This window comes from Amphibalanus amphitrite, unplaced genomic scaffold (genome assembly GCF_019059575.1).
Source record: "Amphibalanus amphitrite isolate SeventyFive unplaced genomic scaffold, NRLGWU_Aamphi_draft 000688F_arrow, whole genome shotgun sequence".
Lineage (NCBI taxonomy): Eukaryota > Metazoa > Arthropoda > Thecostraca > Balanomorpha > Balanidae > Amphibalanus > Amphibalanus amphitrite.
In genome coordinates, this window is record NW_024882182.1 from 216,104 (window position 1) to 232,250 (window position 16,147).

Consider the following 16,147-nt stretch of genomic DNA (forward strand, 5'->3'; position numbering starts at 1 on the left):
AAGAATCTGTAGGCAAGAGATGAATTTGCTCGATATTATTGCAAAACTTTGAAGCTGGACGGGTCTTATTGTAGATTGGTGCAACTGTGACATCCACTTCTTTGTGTTTGGTGGTCGGTTTTAGTCTGTAATCAAGTCACGTTAGATCCAGTGAATGTAATGAAATGCTTGCGTACTTGTCATTTGGTTTACCACTTTGTAAGCCTGCGCACCTGTTCGTGTACCTGCTCTTTAGATTCGTTAGGTATGTACACTAGCGTGCACTGCCTCCATTTGGACGCATTATCATGAAGCGGAGACGCGTCACAAATCTGAATGATTTTTTATGGTGGGTAATCAATGTGAACCCGGGAGACGGTCTTAATATCATCACCCGTTTTTTTTAAGCACTTAAGTTTCGCAATCGTTTTCTAATCTGTTCGAATCGACTTACAAACAGTCCAGAGAATTTAGTTCCAGTTTGCGTCCTAGTCCATATCAGACATCTGGAAAACATCTTCATCCTGGAGATAATCCTCTAATGCATCATAACAGGGAACTTCGCAAAAACAATCATGTGTCGGCCGCTCTGAAAAGGAGGGATGATTATCACAAATCTCGGAAACTTCACGCCATAAGGATATTATCTAGGAGGTGGTTTTGCAACACATTGCTGAACGCCATTTTCTCGGGAAGTGCTATCACTTCCTTCTTCTACGCTTCTCTTTCTGTTACTCTGTGAAGACAATGGGCCACACACATTTGCATGGGCTGTTAATAGTTTCAGCCGATCGAAGACAAAATGTGCGCTAAAGTCTAACGGTAAAGTCTAAAGGTTATGTGAAATAAGCACAGTTGGTATTTGATTAGCAATTTTATCGTAGGTTTGCATTACCACTAATTACCATTAATTGTATTACCACTAATTACCATTAATTGCGTTACCACTACATACCACTAATTACCACTAATTACCATCAAAAACATCACCTAAATTTTTTTGTTTACCAGATATCTCTTGCTGCTTAGACTTTAGAGCACGGAGATGCATTACAAAGGACAAGACGTGGGCTTAAATTCCTTTAACGGTCTCTGGTTGACATGCTCCTTTTCCCCTGTTCCCCCCTCCCTCCCTCTCTCGGCACCGCTCGCTCTACCCGCCGGGCGCGCAGACCGCGCCGGACCGGGTCGTCCCGCTCTGCACCTCTGCCCGCCTGGGGCGCCGCGCAGGGTCGCCAGTCGGTGGCCGGCCCAGTCGGCGGCTCTGCGCCCACCAGCCGGACTCAGAGGCTGCCCGCCGGGAGCGCTCGTCTGTCCGCAGATTCGCCTCCGGGGAGGGCCGCTCGTGACTGAGGAGAGTGGCAGGGCAGAGAGCCGCTTGTATACTCGTACCGCCCTGCGGACAGCGGGGGAGAGCGGGCAGGGAGGACGAGCCGTCAGTGACCTGAGTGGCCTGGTGACATCGCAGGAGGGTTGAATGGTGATTGGATGCGACCTGATGAGGGGTCAGTTGACCTGGTGTGACCGAATGTGACCCGAGGTTACCTGGCAAGCCCGTCGTGGCTGTCTAGCGGTGACAGTGGGTTTTCGGCCGTTTTGGAAATCCGCCGAAGCCGAGTGCCGAAAGTGTTTACGACGAACAAGCGGTGTTGGCTTTTTGCCGCACAATTAGTGAGACCGGCTCTCCGCCCGATGGGGCAGTGCTGATCTGAATGGTGGGCTGCCGCGCTGAGCCGTACTGAGCCGCTCTGAGCCGTGCTGAGCCGCGCTGAGCTGAGCCAGGCGGCTCTCGAGGGTCGGTTTCCGGGCGGTGATTTGCTGCGCTCCGTGTCAGCGGCTCCGGCGGCGGTCCGGGCGGCCGAGCTGCCGACAGCGCAGAGCGTCCCTCTCTCGGACTGCCGCGATGCCGCCGGCGCTGGCTCTAGTGCTCCTCTGCATACTGGGAACAAAAGGTGAGTGTGGGCCGGGCGCCGGGGGCCGGCCGTGGCTGACACGGTGCTGGGTCAGCCGGCGCCGGCCGAGGGTCCTCCAGAGCCGCCGCTCCGCTCGGCAGTACCCCTGCGGCCCCGCTCTCAGCCGCGCCTATCGGAACCGGAATCAGGGCCTACCGAGACGTCCGGCTGCCGTACGTCGAATCCATCACAGCGCTCTGAAACATGGCCGCATCAATCACCCTCCGTCGTTCAATTTCGCCCGGGCATAAGACCGACACTGGAAATTCAATTGGCCTGCGGGCGATGTTGTTTGCTCAGCTCAGGGGAGGTGGTCAGAACAAGTAGATTAAATTCACAGCCCTCTGGGAGAGAATTCCAATGTTGGTATAGGAGTGCAAATCGGATTAGCTGACAAGCTAACTGGCACGTGAGCGAAACATGTGCCCGAGCACGCATTGATACGTCAATTTAGCGGGCCCTTTGAGGGCTGACCTTATGTGTGTGCCAGTTTCTGCGGCAGAAGTCCTTTCAAGATAATCATTGAAATTTCAAATATTGGTCAAGCGTTTTATATTAAAATGCGTGAATCTTGACCTAACATTAGCTGATCTTGAAGAGGCATGCAATCGAGTTATCGTTTTGCCATAATCGAATTGATATTCAATATCAATGGTAATGATATTAAATTCACTTTGAATTTCATCAATGACCCACAACCACCTGATATGGCATTATGCTAAGGACACTCAGTGTCAAAGATCTTTTCCTTGGCTGATTCCAATTAAATGTAACGAAATAATCCTAATATGTACTTCAATGAAACTCGATATATGTAGTTACAGTTTCAGTTTTTGAAGTAGGTACCTAACTACCTAGCCATTTTACATGTAGATCTATTTGTATGAATCCGTCATAACTAAAAAACCTCAACAAACTCAAACAAAACTTCATCAGACGATACAAAATTAGCGTAGAAGAAACTACAGCTATTCTATTTACCACCATTCGCATCCGTTCCTTAAAGTCTCAACTGTGCCAGACAAACAGTATGTATTGAACGAGCGTTGGAGGCATATTTGATGATAATTTTTATTTGTAGGTACTGATTATAATTAGTTATATACATGAGTTATATGCATTATGCATGCATAGGTACTTCAGCATTATAATTGTATTGACTTTGATAACACTTCTGACTTGCCCATAATCTTCAGGGGCTACAACTATTCTCACATGAAGACAAAATATGCCGCGGTGTTTTCACTTTCCCATTTCAGGACGTATGTTCAAACTTCAATGCAAAATACTTTTTTTCTTTTAAGCAATACTTAGATGATCGTGCATAGCCGTCTTGGTAGACTGTCTCTCGGATATCGGTTATAAGCATCAAATTATCTTAGAGGAAGCGTCTTTTACCAATTACAGTTGGACAGATGTCTTGAGGTATTCAATGCTCATACAGCCAACTTTCACCGGATGCATTTCTCGTTTGAAGTTCGAATACTTGGGACTTGTTTTTATCGACAAGACGTTTAACATTCGTATGGAGGCTTGGTCTCCAGAGTTGACAGGAATCGCGGAGCACTTAGGGCCTTCAACGGCCATAAAGCAGCACGGAGAAAATTTAAAACACTGCTAACGGTGTAAGTGGTTAAACTGCATACCCACGGGTGTTTTTGAAAGGTGTCAGATAACACTTATATGAGCGTCAAGATACACCATTGTACTATCCCTAAGGGTGTCCAGTTTCTGTACTGTGGTGTCATACACCCCAGACAAGGGTGCGTTTCGACTCCCCTCAGACACCCTATTTACACTTATAATGGTGTCACCAAGATAACACCCGTAGGGATACTGGGGGGAATAATCGCTTGGGTGTGTGTTAAACTGCATACCCACGGGTGTAATTTAAAGGTGTCACAACACAACGCTTATAACGGTGTCACCAAGTTGACACCCATAGGGATACTGGGGGAATAATCGCCTGGGTGTGTGTTAAACTGCATACCCACGGGTGTAATTAAAAGGTGTCACAGCGCTGCTTACACTTATAACGGTGTCACCAAGTTGACACCCACAGGGAGCCCACAGGCTCCATATACTCCATGACACCCTGTAGGTGTCATGGAGTATATGGGCGGCTCCAGTGGCGCAGTTGGTACACGGAGAAAATTTAAAACAACGCAAATTCAAATTCAAAATTTAAAACAAGTCGCATGGAAACATGGTTTCATTAGGTTGCATGTGGTGGGATTCAATCGGATCTCAGATCCTGATTTTGGTTTGTTATAAGATGCAATGAGATCATAGATTCAGAGATTCAGGATACATTTTCTACGTGGGATACAATGGGATTATAGATCCAAGCTTGTCGTTTGCTTTAAGATCCACTGAGATCATGGATCAATCACTCGGATCCATGCACATGTCTACTACATATCAGCCCCCCTCCTCCCTCTTAAGTCCGTATCAGTTCAGTGTTCACCGAGGTCGCTGTAGGACGCTAGCTCTCTCTAGCCCTATTCACACACTTCGCAGTTCATAATCGCCTGTCGTGCCTACCCCCCCCCCCCTCCCTCGCCACACACACCATTTACAGCTCTGTTCACTTCAGCGCGGCCCGAAGCTTGATCTCTGAGCCCTTCTATCTCTTTGCCCTTTGCTTCAGCTCTTTGAAAACGGAGCGCACTTGAGTGGGTACATGGCAACTGAGCTCCACTTCGAAGACCGTTTGCTCCATGAAAATGTTTATGTTCTTGGCTTTTCAGAGTCAGAGTCAGAGTCATTTATTAGAATTCTCCACATGGTGGGTATTACGAATTCAGTCATTGTACACTGGTAAAAGCATGGTTAAAAATGAGACACATTGCAAGACCTAAAACATTTTGTTTAAAACACAGCGCTGGTGATTCACTTGGGCCTCTCCGGTGCTATCCAGTCTAACTGCGTGTTAATTGGGCGTTCCAGGCGGATGCAGCCCTATAAGTGAAGCTCCGCTGGGTTCTCACTAGGCGGCATCTGGGAAGATCCAGGGAGGCATATTCTGGAGAAACACGAAAGGACGACACTTTGAAATAGAAACACGTACAGACTACAGAAACAAGTATAGGATGACTCCGCGGCGGGCTTGAGGTGTTTGAACATGAACACCACTCCCCCTCCTGCGGTATTTCGCAGATCTTAAAAAAACGGCGGCGCCCTGCCCACTTTTGTCCAAGATTTTTGCACATGTTAAAATTCATACCCAGGTCGCTCAAGGTCAGGTCACCAGGCCACATCAAGTGACCTCATCCCAGAAAATTAAGAGTTTGTTCGCCAATGCTACACTATCTGAGTGATCACTTTCAAATTTTAGGCGATTGATAAGATTAACAGCATGAATAAATACGTATCTCTGAAGCTTGATATCTGTAACCTGTAAGGTCAAGAATGCAAACATTATGCATAAGTCAACGGGAACAAATTGAAATGTGTTCTTTTGGACGAAAGTCATGCTTAACGCCCCCAAACATTGAATAACAGAGAAACATTACACACTGAATGGGAAAATTGCACCCGTGTCTCTATTTATACCCAAGACGTGCTATCAGGTCATGACATGTATCCACTATCCACTATTCAGTTTTTTTACAGTAACTTTTTATAGAGCTAGAGCGATGAAAACACATAAGATGTGTTCAGCTCGACAATACTAATCGACTAATTTGTAACATGACCTTTCTGGTCGGGTCATCACCATAACCCTTGGTCAGATTTTCAAAATCACATTTGACGGTCATATTATTTTTTAATTAGACGCGTCTCAAATCGAGGAACACGATGCCGGAACATTAAATGTCGTGTCGGTTTTGAATCAAATGAATTGCTGCAGAAAACAATTTCTGTAAAACCGTTTATTTCATGGGTTTTCTCCTCTGTAGGGCAATTAGTTGATCTTAGATCAAATCTTAGGACGCATTTCACACCCACAAAAAACGTTGAAAGAGCTACTGGGTGTACTTTTCGGCGGCGCTGTAGCTCTATTCGTTCACAAGTTATTCGCCGATTCGTCAACAAGTGGCGTAAGAGGCAAAATTTGTCCTTCGATGAACTTTGGTGACCTGACCTTTGACCTAATCTAAGGCTCCCTTAATATCAGCTTCGGGTTACGTTGTTTTTAACGCCCTTTGGAATTTAAGCTCATCCTTCAGGCGTCCATTAAGGGTGTACTTCAACACTGTTAAGACACCCTAGTAACACTCGTAACGGTGTAAAATTGATAACAAACACTGACATTGCAGGGAATGATGCTCACATGTGTGATAAACTGAACACCCACTTTCATCATTGGTGTTATTCAACCTTGTTATTACCAACAATTCATTTAAACTACCAGTGATACATTTGTACCTGACACCCTGTACCCAATGGGGGAATCAATAAGTTGTATGCATACCTATATGATACAGCGTTATGAAATTACACACAGAATGTAGGTTGCAGGGAACAAATGCCACCACATTGCATCGCAAATCAGTCTAGCAGCACGGATACGCGGAGCATAATAGAAATAAGCAGAATCCAACCCCCTCCCCCTCTCCAGTGGGGTTACGAATTCGGATAAATACCCAAGCAGGGTGCGTGTTAAATTGCACACCAACACAAGAGAAAAAAATCTGAGGATATATTTTTCGGATATTAAAGAACCATTATCAGGAGTATGCCGCCATCCCCCCCCCCCCAGCGGCCAGTACCATGTCTTTCGGAATCCGCAGCATTGCCATTGCTAGCCAAGAATAGCTCACCTTTGCTAAAACTGGAGCTCTTCGAGTACCAAGACACCACTCACGATCACTTCTAACTCACTTGCACACACTTATACTCCCAACACACCGTAATCCCACCAGCGCCTCCGCCCGCAGTCGCGCACGTTTCAAACTAGTATGGCGGCCGGCCGCATGGAAGCCAACGGTTGAACATGGGCTACTAGGGCTGCATTATGTTCCCAATATTTTCCTGACGCGTTTTCTTTGAAGTATTGTATATGAATTTATTTATTTATTATCGTGGATTTGTTTATTTGATGTACTTGAAGCAAATCCATTAGAATATAAATGCAAACTCTGTACACCATACAGCACAGCAGCGCCATTTACCCAACTGCACCCATAGGGAATTTCAAGGGTGTCTGACACTGCAAAGACAGGCTGACGAAGAAAGACGAACGTCTTTCGAAAGCTCCCGTAACTAATAAACGAAGCTGGTAATTTGAATATTTTTATGCTAGAATGTCTCTGTCCCAGCTAAACAATAACATTTATAACTACATGAAGTACCAAGAGAATACGAACGGTGTTAGTCATCCCCTGGCTCAGACCCCCTTACGGCTCAGACCCCTTCGATAATACTAGCTAACACTTACATTTCATAACACTTCAATACCTACATTGTGATGTGATGTGATATGATACCTATCATTGTGTTCTTTCAAGTGTCACTGACACCTTCAACGGTGTTTAAGTGATGACATGACACTTTCAATACCTACACCCAGAGGGTGTTTTGTTTTCTCTTTGACACCTGCAAAAGGAGTGTTGAATGGATCGACACTTCGATTGGGTACATCCCAAGTGTGCTTTTCAAGTGTCGTGTGACACCTTAAACGGTGTTTAAGGGATGACATGGCACACTCAGTACACCTAACGGGTGTTATGTTTTCTCTGTAACACCAAAAAAAGGTGTTGGATGGGAGTTGAGACACCTCGATTACACCCCAAGTGTGTTATTTCAAGTGTCATGTGACACCTTAAACGGTGTTCAAGCAATGTCATTACACCAATAACGGTGTTCAACGGGGTAATGACACTGCTATGAGTGTTGAATGGGAGTTACGACACCTCGATTACATCCCAGGTGTGCTCTTTCAAGTGTCGTGTGACACCTTAAACGGTGTTTAAGTGATGACATGACACTTTCAATACACCCAGAGGGTGTTTTGTTTTCTCTTTGACACCAAAAGGAGTGTTGAATGGGAGCTACGACACTTCGAGTACATCCCAAGTGTGCTTTTCAAGTGTCGTGTGACACCTTAAACGGTGTTTAAGGGATGACATGGCACCCTCAGTACACCTAACGGGTGTTATGTTTTCTCTGTAACACCAAAAAAGGTGTTAGATGGGAGTTGAGACACCTCGATTACACCCCAAGTGTGTTATTTCAAGTGTCATGTGACACCTTAAACCGTGTTCAAGCAATGCCATTACACCAATAACGGTGTTGAACGGGGTAATGACACTGCTATTAGTGTCATGATACACCATTAATGGTGTTTAACACCCATAATACACTGATAAAACACCCGACCAGTGTTTTATATTTTTTCAGTGAGGCGATAACTCCCCAACTTAGTGGAGCGAAACGATGTTCCGGGTGGCTTCAGTACAATTTCAGTGTTTGAGCAGCGTAACCCACGTCCAAAGTTAGGAGAACAGATTGGAATATGCTGCGTCCTAGAAGCTGAACAACGTTCAGACTCCTAAGAGAACAGTTGTTCTGTCGGGATATGGTTATATTTTATCATGTAGGATGATTCGTGAAGCGCACCTGAGGCAACATTTTGAATGGGGGACGGGACGGCGTAATGTCGCTGTCCCTCGGGGGACGGCGTAATGTAACACATGACATAAGATCGTAATTTGGTCCAGGACAATTGTCATTGCGTTCCGGACTGTTTCATGACACCCATGGCCACCCATCGCTACCAGGCATTGGCACTCGGTTTCCGTGGGAACGTAAGTGGAATTGGTTATTCTGCTTGATATGTTTCAAAGGAAAGTGAACGTTCATGCCTAAGGAGAAGTGTCGGCCAGCGGCGTACCGTGGCACGAAGCCCTATACCATAGCTTGCATCAGCTTCGAGGGACATCAGCATAATGCTCTAAATTGCCGTTGCGGAAAGTGTATACTGTATAACATCTAAATTTTCTATTTCTAATTATATGTTATTATTAAATCTTTCACACTTCTTACGAACACTTGCAGAAGTTCTGCTTTGTAAATGCTTTATTTTATGCTTTATTATTTGAAACATACGAGTTATCAATCGTCATCTTCCGTCTCGCTGTCGTTTTTCCCATCTATCCTCATGCTCAAATTTGATTTCCATCATACTTTTCCCTCTCTCCTTCTTTCTTTCTCTTTCTGTCTTTCTGTCTTTCTCTCTCTCTCTCTCTCTCTCTCTCTCTCTCTCTCTCTCTCTCTCTCTCTCTCTCTCTCTCTCTCCCTCCGCTCTCTGTCCCTGGAACCCTCCCATCACCTCTTGGTCGCCTCTCGGCACTTTGGCCGCCGCAGTCGTTTCCGTGTTATGACCGGCTAAAGCTGTCACTGACCTGATGAAGTGTCCTTCACGAGGCTGCTGCCACCGGTTACGTGTCGCCGTCATGGACCTTACCGACACCGTCACCAACGCCAGAGAAGGCTCTTACCGACAGTATCACCACCTTCACCATAGCCCACCACCACCACCACCACCACCATTTCCATCACCGGTTGTCGCCATCGCCCTTACCACCAATACCCCCGCCTCCAATACCAGTACCACCATCTCCTGGCGATGGCGACGTGGAATTAAAATTCCCGATGCCGTGCGACGCACACATCACTATGCAGTATGCACGGCGCAGGGTCAGGGGCACGCCGGCCGTGCTGCCGTCACCAACGGCGCCTCTCGCGCGGGGTCGACCGCGCTCTCCGGGGCGGAAATTTGGCGGGAACCGGTGGACAGGGGTGGTGGGGAGATTATTGTTGAGATTTTGGTGTGTGGGAAGGGTGAGGACAATATGTTTCTAATTGTGTTGGCGAGGGAGAAAAGCATTTTATGTAGCCGTGTTGGGTGAAATGTAAAGTGTGATTGTGTTGTCGAAAGGGTACCTGATGACACAAAATGCTAAGCTGGAACAGTTTTTTGCAATTCATGCATTTGATGCGTTTTCTGATCACTATTATTTTATTTTTGTTTTGTATTTAATTTTGTTTTTGTTTTATGATTGGTTCCACTTGTATTGCTTATTCATTCCTTGATTAGGAATTGAAATGAGTTTTCCCAGATATTTGAATGGCGAGACATAATTGGGCCAGAAACCATTTACAATCTAAGCCAATAGTGACACTAATCGCAAATTAGCGAACATCTAGGCAACACCAACGAAATTTAATAATCTTCGCACTTGTTTTGGATTGAGGGATGTTGCAAAACTCACCCAAGCCGCCTCATATGAGCGTCATTGTCAAGTGCCAGTAGTCTGAGCTGCAAAATATATTGATTGTCCGCAACAATTGAATTACAATGCATTGATAGGCTCCTGTACTGAGGGCCATTAAATTACCTTTAATATTCCATTCAGCTTTGTGCTGGTGTCGCAGCTTACAAAGCCATTAGGGTTTCACAGTTAAACCTCAAATCCTGCAGATACATATGATATGGCATCAGCACATTTGCAGGAATGGGATGTCCATTGTCCACCCAAGATATGTATAACATACTAATTCCATGGGTAAACATTTTATAACAGACCGCACTCGATGCGACGTAACGATTAATGACTGCATTCTAAGCTTGGTAACATTTCTCATGACCGGCGGGTGCTAATATTCCAGCATTTTTCCTGAAGAGAAGAGGATCAAATACCCCGCAGGAGAAGAAGGGGAGGGGTCCCTAGATGCGATACTTTCGCGAGGTCAGCCCCCTGTTCGGGCTACAAAAGTTACAGCTTCAAGGCTGAATAACGTCATCGTGACAAAATCCAACATTTCCCTTTGAAAGACGCTGGTTTTCAGTTGAACTGCTCTGACTTGGAAACACTTGAAGAGCTAGAAACTATTCGCAAAATTGATGCCCACTCTATGATTAATTTACAGATTTCCATTTCCTAAATGCTGATTAATCGTTAGTTCCCAATGACACTATCCCAGGCCAATGACATTGCAATGCCGGTGCGAAAGACCAAGTCCCTACTCCACTTATGTCTTGCTGCTCCCACAGCACAGGATGCCGCTGGTAGCACAGTCGCCCCCCCCCCCCGCCCCCGAGATGACGCTCCAGAGCGGGTGTTCGGTCCAGCGACCCCACTGTACCAACACCGAGTCATCTGACCGCAAACAAAGCGCGCCGGCCGGCGAACAGGGCCGCTCGGCTGTCGGTCCGCCGGTGATGTATTACACCTCAGTCCGGCCGGGTGCCGCTCCGTGTTGGGACACTAATCACTCACATTTATCACACGTAGGGTGGGCGATGCAGCGACCGACTCCGAGCTGCTGAACTTTGCCGGCCGACACATGATGGCCTCTGGCTGCGATTGATAACGATGGGTCTTAACAGCTGGGGATGATTGAAAAGTTTCTCGCTGATAGGTAGGTATCTATCAGTCTACCGACACTGCTTTTTGGCCTAGCCTTGCGCGTCTTGCTATGAAATTGCTTATGGTTCTGTTGCAAAGTGTATCAATGCAAGCCGACTCCAACAAGGCAACTCCTTGCAGTTTACTACCACTTTTGCGGAAAACGCAGAATCTTTCGGTCGAACTCTTTCAAATGGCATCGTCCTTGAGATAGGACTATTCTATCAGTCAATCCAAACGCTTGATATAAAGCTCATCACTATCAACTCAAAGCAACTCATTTAGCCTTTGCAACACACTATCAACTCGATCGCTCTGAACCGGTGAAGCTGAAAATAATTCAGTTCCCTCAGGGATGTCCTCAATTTAGAGCGGTACACAGCTATATCGGACAGCCTGAGTGTAGAGGCTTGGGACTGAAAAACATAACATTGAAGGTGATTCCAGCAAACAAATCCACCCATTTCAGTTCTGAAGCAAATGTGCTGGGTATTAAGAAGCGCGCTGCGTCATTGGTTCTGGCTCATTTCATTTGCCGTTTCCATCCGTCATAGTTCCTAGGATGAAAGTGATTTTCCCATTCGATAAAGCACTGGCCAGTGCCATCTGTCCAGCTGGCTGATTTTTTAGCTGGACTTGCTCAAATGCGCGGCGCAGGTGGATATAATTAAAAGCACATTTACGAATACCTTGAAATGTGAATTTTATTAAAACCACATATACGAATACTCTGAAAACCCACAAACCGTAAGCCTTAGACATTATTTCATTTATAGTGGACGACCCGAGGCAGTAAAAGATAAGGCAGTAAAACATTATTTATCAGCATCGCCGTTGCGGTGCGAACATCTGCAGTGAAATAGACTCTTCGGCTGTATATTTTTCGGGTGCTGGGCAACTCGGAATGGCCCGGACGTTTATAGAATGCTTGAATATCTTCAGTTTAGAGCCCGTAAAACTTCGGAGCGCACTCGGGCCGGCATTTAATCTGATAGTGCTGCATTTCTACAGACGCACTGGCCTCTAGCAGAGTCGGTAAAACTGCTTTGTTGGGCAGTCTTCTCTCGCTTCAGATACATGCCAGATTGCGTGACCGTGCGCATTTTACGCTTTGGTCAAACAAACTGTAGCGTGGATGGAGTTCAGGCTAGGTGATTTACGACTCTCCCGAGAGTATAGTAACCCCGTGGCTCGAGCTCTTCCCAGCCTGGAGATGGATATTTGAGGCATAAAGGTGTACATTGGTTGTGTCGGACGTGATTGAGACTTAGCGATAGTTCTGAATGTATCAAAACTATCGGTATCTTAGCATCAAAATAAAGTTATGAAAGTTATCGCGCTTCATTTAAAGTGAAAATGTTCTTCAATGCGTTAGTTAATCATTGACGCGGGACCACGAAGTAAATAAGAAGGGGCTCATGTAAAGATAAAACTAATAGAAGCATTTGACCTTGTAAATTCACCAAACGATGCAACGGTTCTCAAACACATATTACGCGGGTCAATTAACGCACCGCTCATAACAATTTTTTAAGGAAAAACAATTCAATTCATCCTCAGGATCACTTTAATCATGCTCTGCCTCTCTCGAATTCACTCAGACCTCGGCACCAGTGCCAGAACTCCGGTCTACAAGTTTGGGAGCTCCGACGTGCGCCCACTACGGACGCTGTTTGTTGTTTGTTCGCCGACGACGCCGCAGGGTGCACGTCCACTTTGCGTGTTTGCTGGTAGTTTAGGACCTTGTATGCGAAATACCCAGCCGCTTAGTGATGGAACGGTATGAGTTCAAGGGCGATGGTGTCCATCGGTGTAGACGTTACTGTTTCATTATTTTAGAGGAGTGTTACTTGCTATGTGGATGGAATAATATGACGGATTGACATGCAGCTCATTCACTGCGCGCCACCAATTGCGAACGGTCTCACGAATCAGCGCTAGTTGAGCTTGTTCTTGTGCCGGCGATTTCAGTGTAATGCTCTGAAAAATCAGCTTTGCTTAATCAGAACCCCTCGTCCTTGAGATGTCGGCACAAATGCTAAAAAATCACTTCAATGATACTTCCTCTTTACACTTCCTTTTGGAGCGTTTACGTACATTCTTCTAAATAGTTCTTCATTTTAGGTGACTATACAAAAATATTGGCTGGTATTTAACGAGTGTAGGTATGTACGGCAAAGTTTTTAAATAAAACCCCTACAGCCGTACCCAAGCTATCGGACTAACCGTCCCTCAGCAACTATATAGCGCTCTCAGTATGAGTATTTTACAAGGCAGTCGTGACGGCAGCCTTTGCCAGTTGCGACGCCCCTTCCATGGCATTGAAAAGAGTGGCATTCCTGCGGTGATCATTCATCGCAGTCTGGCATTATTTGTATGCACATTACAGAACCGGTGGATGTGTGAATGCGTGAGGCGATGAGCCTATCCCCGGCTCACTGCTCGCTTCGTGCGGGCGACGCACGCTCGTGGCGGCGCAAACATCTTGGTGATATATGTGAGACGAAGGCGACGACCGAGCCGGCAGCTGCGGCGAATGCGGCGAGACAAACGACGATGCAGAAGAGCAGCTACAGCTGCGCAGATCGAACCCTGGGAAGCCTGTGTGAATAAAATCTGAGTTCGAATTCATTGGTGCAATTTCCAATTCTTCGAATAGATTTTTCCTGAATATCTTAACAGTAATGAAAACATTATGCTTCATATATTATTTCTCTGTGCAAGCGAATGCATCAGCTCGACGCATGTTCGCACATTAGTGTAAATGAAGACTGGCGCAGCGGGGATGACCGATCGCAATGATTCTGTATCGATCATCGGTGGCAGGTGGCTGGCACCATTTGCGCACCACCTCATACCCTGGAGATTACCCGACCACAGCGGAACAAGGGTAGGAGATCAAAGAATCGCCGCTATCGATGCTCAAAGAGCTTGAAGGTTAGCTCTTACGAGCATCGATAAGCTTAAAGATTGCAGTCTTCTTTGTCTGCATGACCCATTTTAGCCACAAAAGTCGCTCATTGTTTCGAAACGAGGACAATAAGCAACAAAAGGCAGAGAACTGATAATTTACAGGACATGGCCAAATCGTCGTAGAGGCTTAGGGACTTCATAGTTACATTTGCTGTTGGTCGCTGCCATTCAATTGCATATTAAATGAATGCATAGACATTGCTTAGGACAAATTAATCATATCTTAGTTTTTATGAAAAAATAACGTGGTTGCTTTTATAAAAAGCCCTTTTTCACGAACAAAAGTACGGACCTCTAGCCACGGTCGTAGTACATAGTTACTTCTCTGCAAGATATCGATACAGTCATTCCCTACCTTATTCATCGCTGTAAAAGCCGTTAAATACATGTAGAAAAATAATATTTTCTATTAAGGTTGGAAACATAACATATCTTATCGTACATAACATAGTCAGAGAGATAAAATGTTGAAGTTGCAACGTACACAATGCGTCTCGACATTGTTATGGGTGAAGCTGTTCGTGGTCTCTTGTTTGCTGAACCAGGGACAGTCGGTTGGAATAGAATAGAGGGAGGGGACAGGGGGAGCCCGCCCGTCCTCAGCATCTGACGGCGGGAGGGCGTGGGCCGTGGCCTTTTCCAAGATGGACCGCAAACGATTCCGGCTCAGTGTCTGGGTTATACGGAAGAACTGAAGCAGAACCTATTGAATTTATTGGTTGTGCAGATCCAATTCATTGATTAATTGGAGAACGTCACAATATGCATTGTTCATCCGTCAAATTCCAAAGAACGTCAGACTGAAGCTGAATATTAAATATGGATGCATTTCATATCACCAGCTATTTTATAGTACTGTTTCAAAGAAGGAATGATATATGGCTGTTGCTGTAGAGTATATAGAAAGAAGAAAGCACTGGGATGCTGCAATTTTTCAAATCAGCGTGGCAGTAGCTATCTTAACACAGTTACAACTTGTCCAGTTTGCAGTCGAAGAATGATGTTCAACAAATTTATGTTAAGAAATCTTTCAACCCTTGCGATGACCTGATAAGCAGGCTGATGTTTTTTTTGTGTATGGAATACTTTTCTTAGAGCGAAGGGTGGGACAGGAAGACGAACTGGCATACCAGTGTGGTTAGTGAATGTCATTAGTATGTAAAGTGGTTAATTAATTCTCCCTGTCGTGGCAGTTTAGTACACAAGGGTTCTGGCACATTCATACCGAGCCATTTACACATTTTTCTTCCAGCTACTCTTCAATGGCATTACGTTAATGTGGTGATTAAGCAGGAGCAACAAAGAACAGCATTGATGCTATACTCTCGAGGCAGAATCAGAGTACTGCAGTGGCAACAAAATGATGAAGAATAAAAAATAATGTTTCCGAAATCGCTCTAAACGGGATGATGAAGGTACCTACATTTAAAAATACTGGAGCAGCTACGGTAAGCTTTTTTCGACCAAGGGTAATGCAAGCCTTTTCGTGAAAATCGGGTAGGGTCAAGGATGTCGCTATCGAGAATCGATCACTTCAAAAGTTCACTCGAGTCCGTTTCCCTCCGCGGCTGTCTTCCTGCGCTGGTATACTGTGCCGGCCAGCACTCCAGTACTGCGGGCCAGTCTACCTATCCAGGCTGACTTACTGTGTGCTCCGGAGTCCAGGGCCACGGTGCAGAATGCTGGCTCGGGCCGCGATGAATACTGATCACGTGGAATCGCGCACTGGTAACTGCAAGAGGGGGGGGGGGGGGATTTTGTAAGCTGTTTATAACGTTACACCTACGGCAGTGTATGGAATGAGACAAACTCCTCATTGTCAATTTTGTGTTTATCCGAGCTTTTCAACACAAATTGTGAATGATGCTAGAGACCACCATTGTCTTT

General features: G+C 45.6%; 1 protein-coding gene across 1 annotated transcript in view; it reads left to right on the top strand.

Annotated features, from left to right (window-relative positions):
- Nucleotides 1-1,149: 1,149 nt before the first annotated feature.
- The window catches only part of LOC122364637 (obscurin-like protein 1), a 46,441-nt gene continuing 31,443 nt past the window's right edge, over nt 1,150-16,147 (top strand). The window contains exon 1 of the mRNA XM_043335221.1: nt 1,150-1,931. Within this exon, the coding sequence (XP_043191156.1) occupies nt 1,883-1,931 (49 nt within the window). The 5' untranslated portion in view covers nt 1,150-1,882. The remainder of the gene's footprint in view (nt 1,932-16,147) is intronic.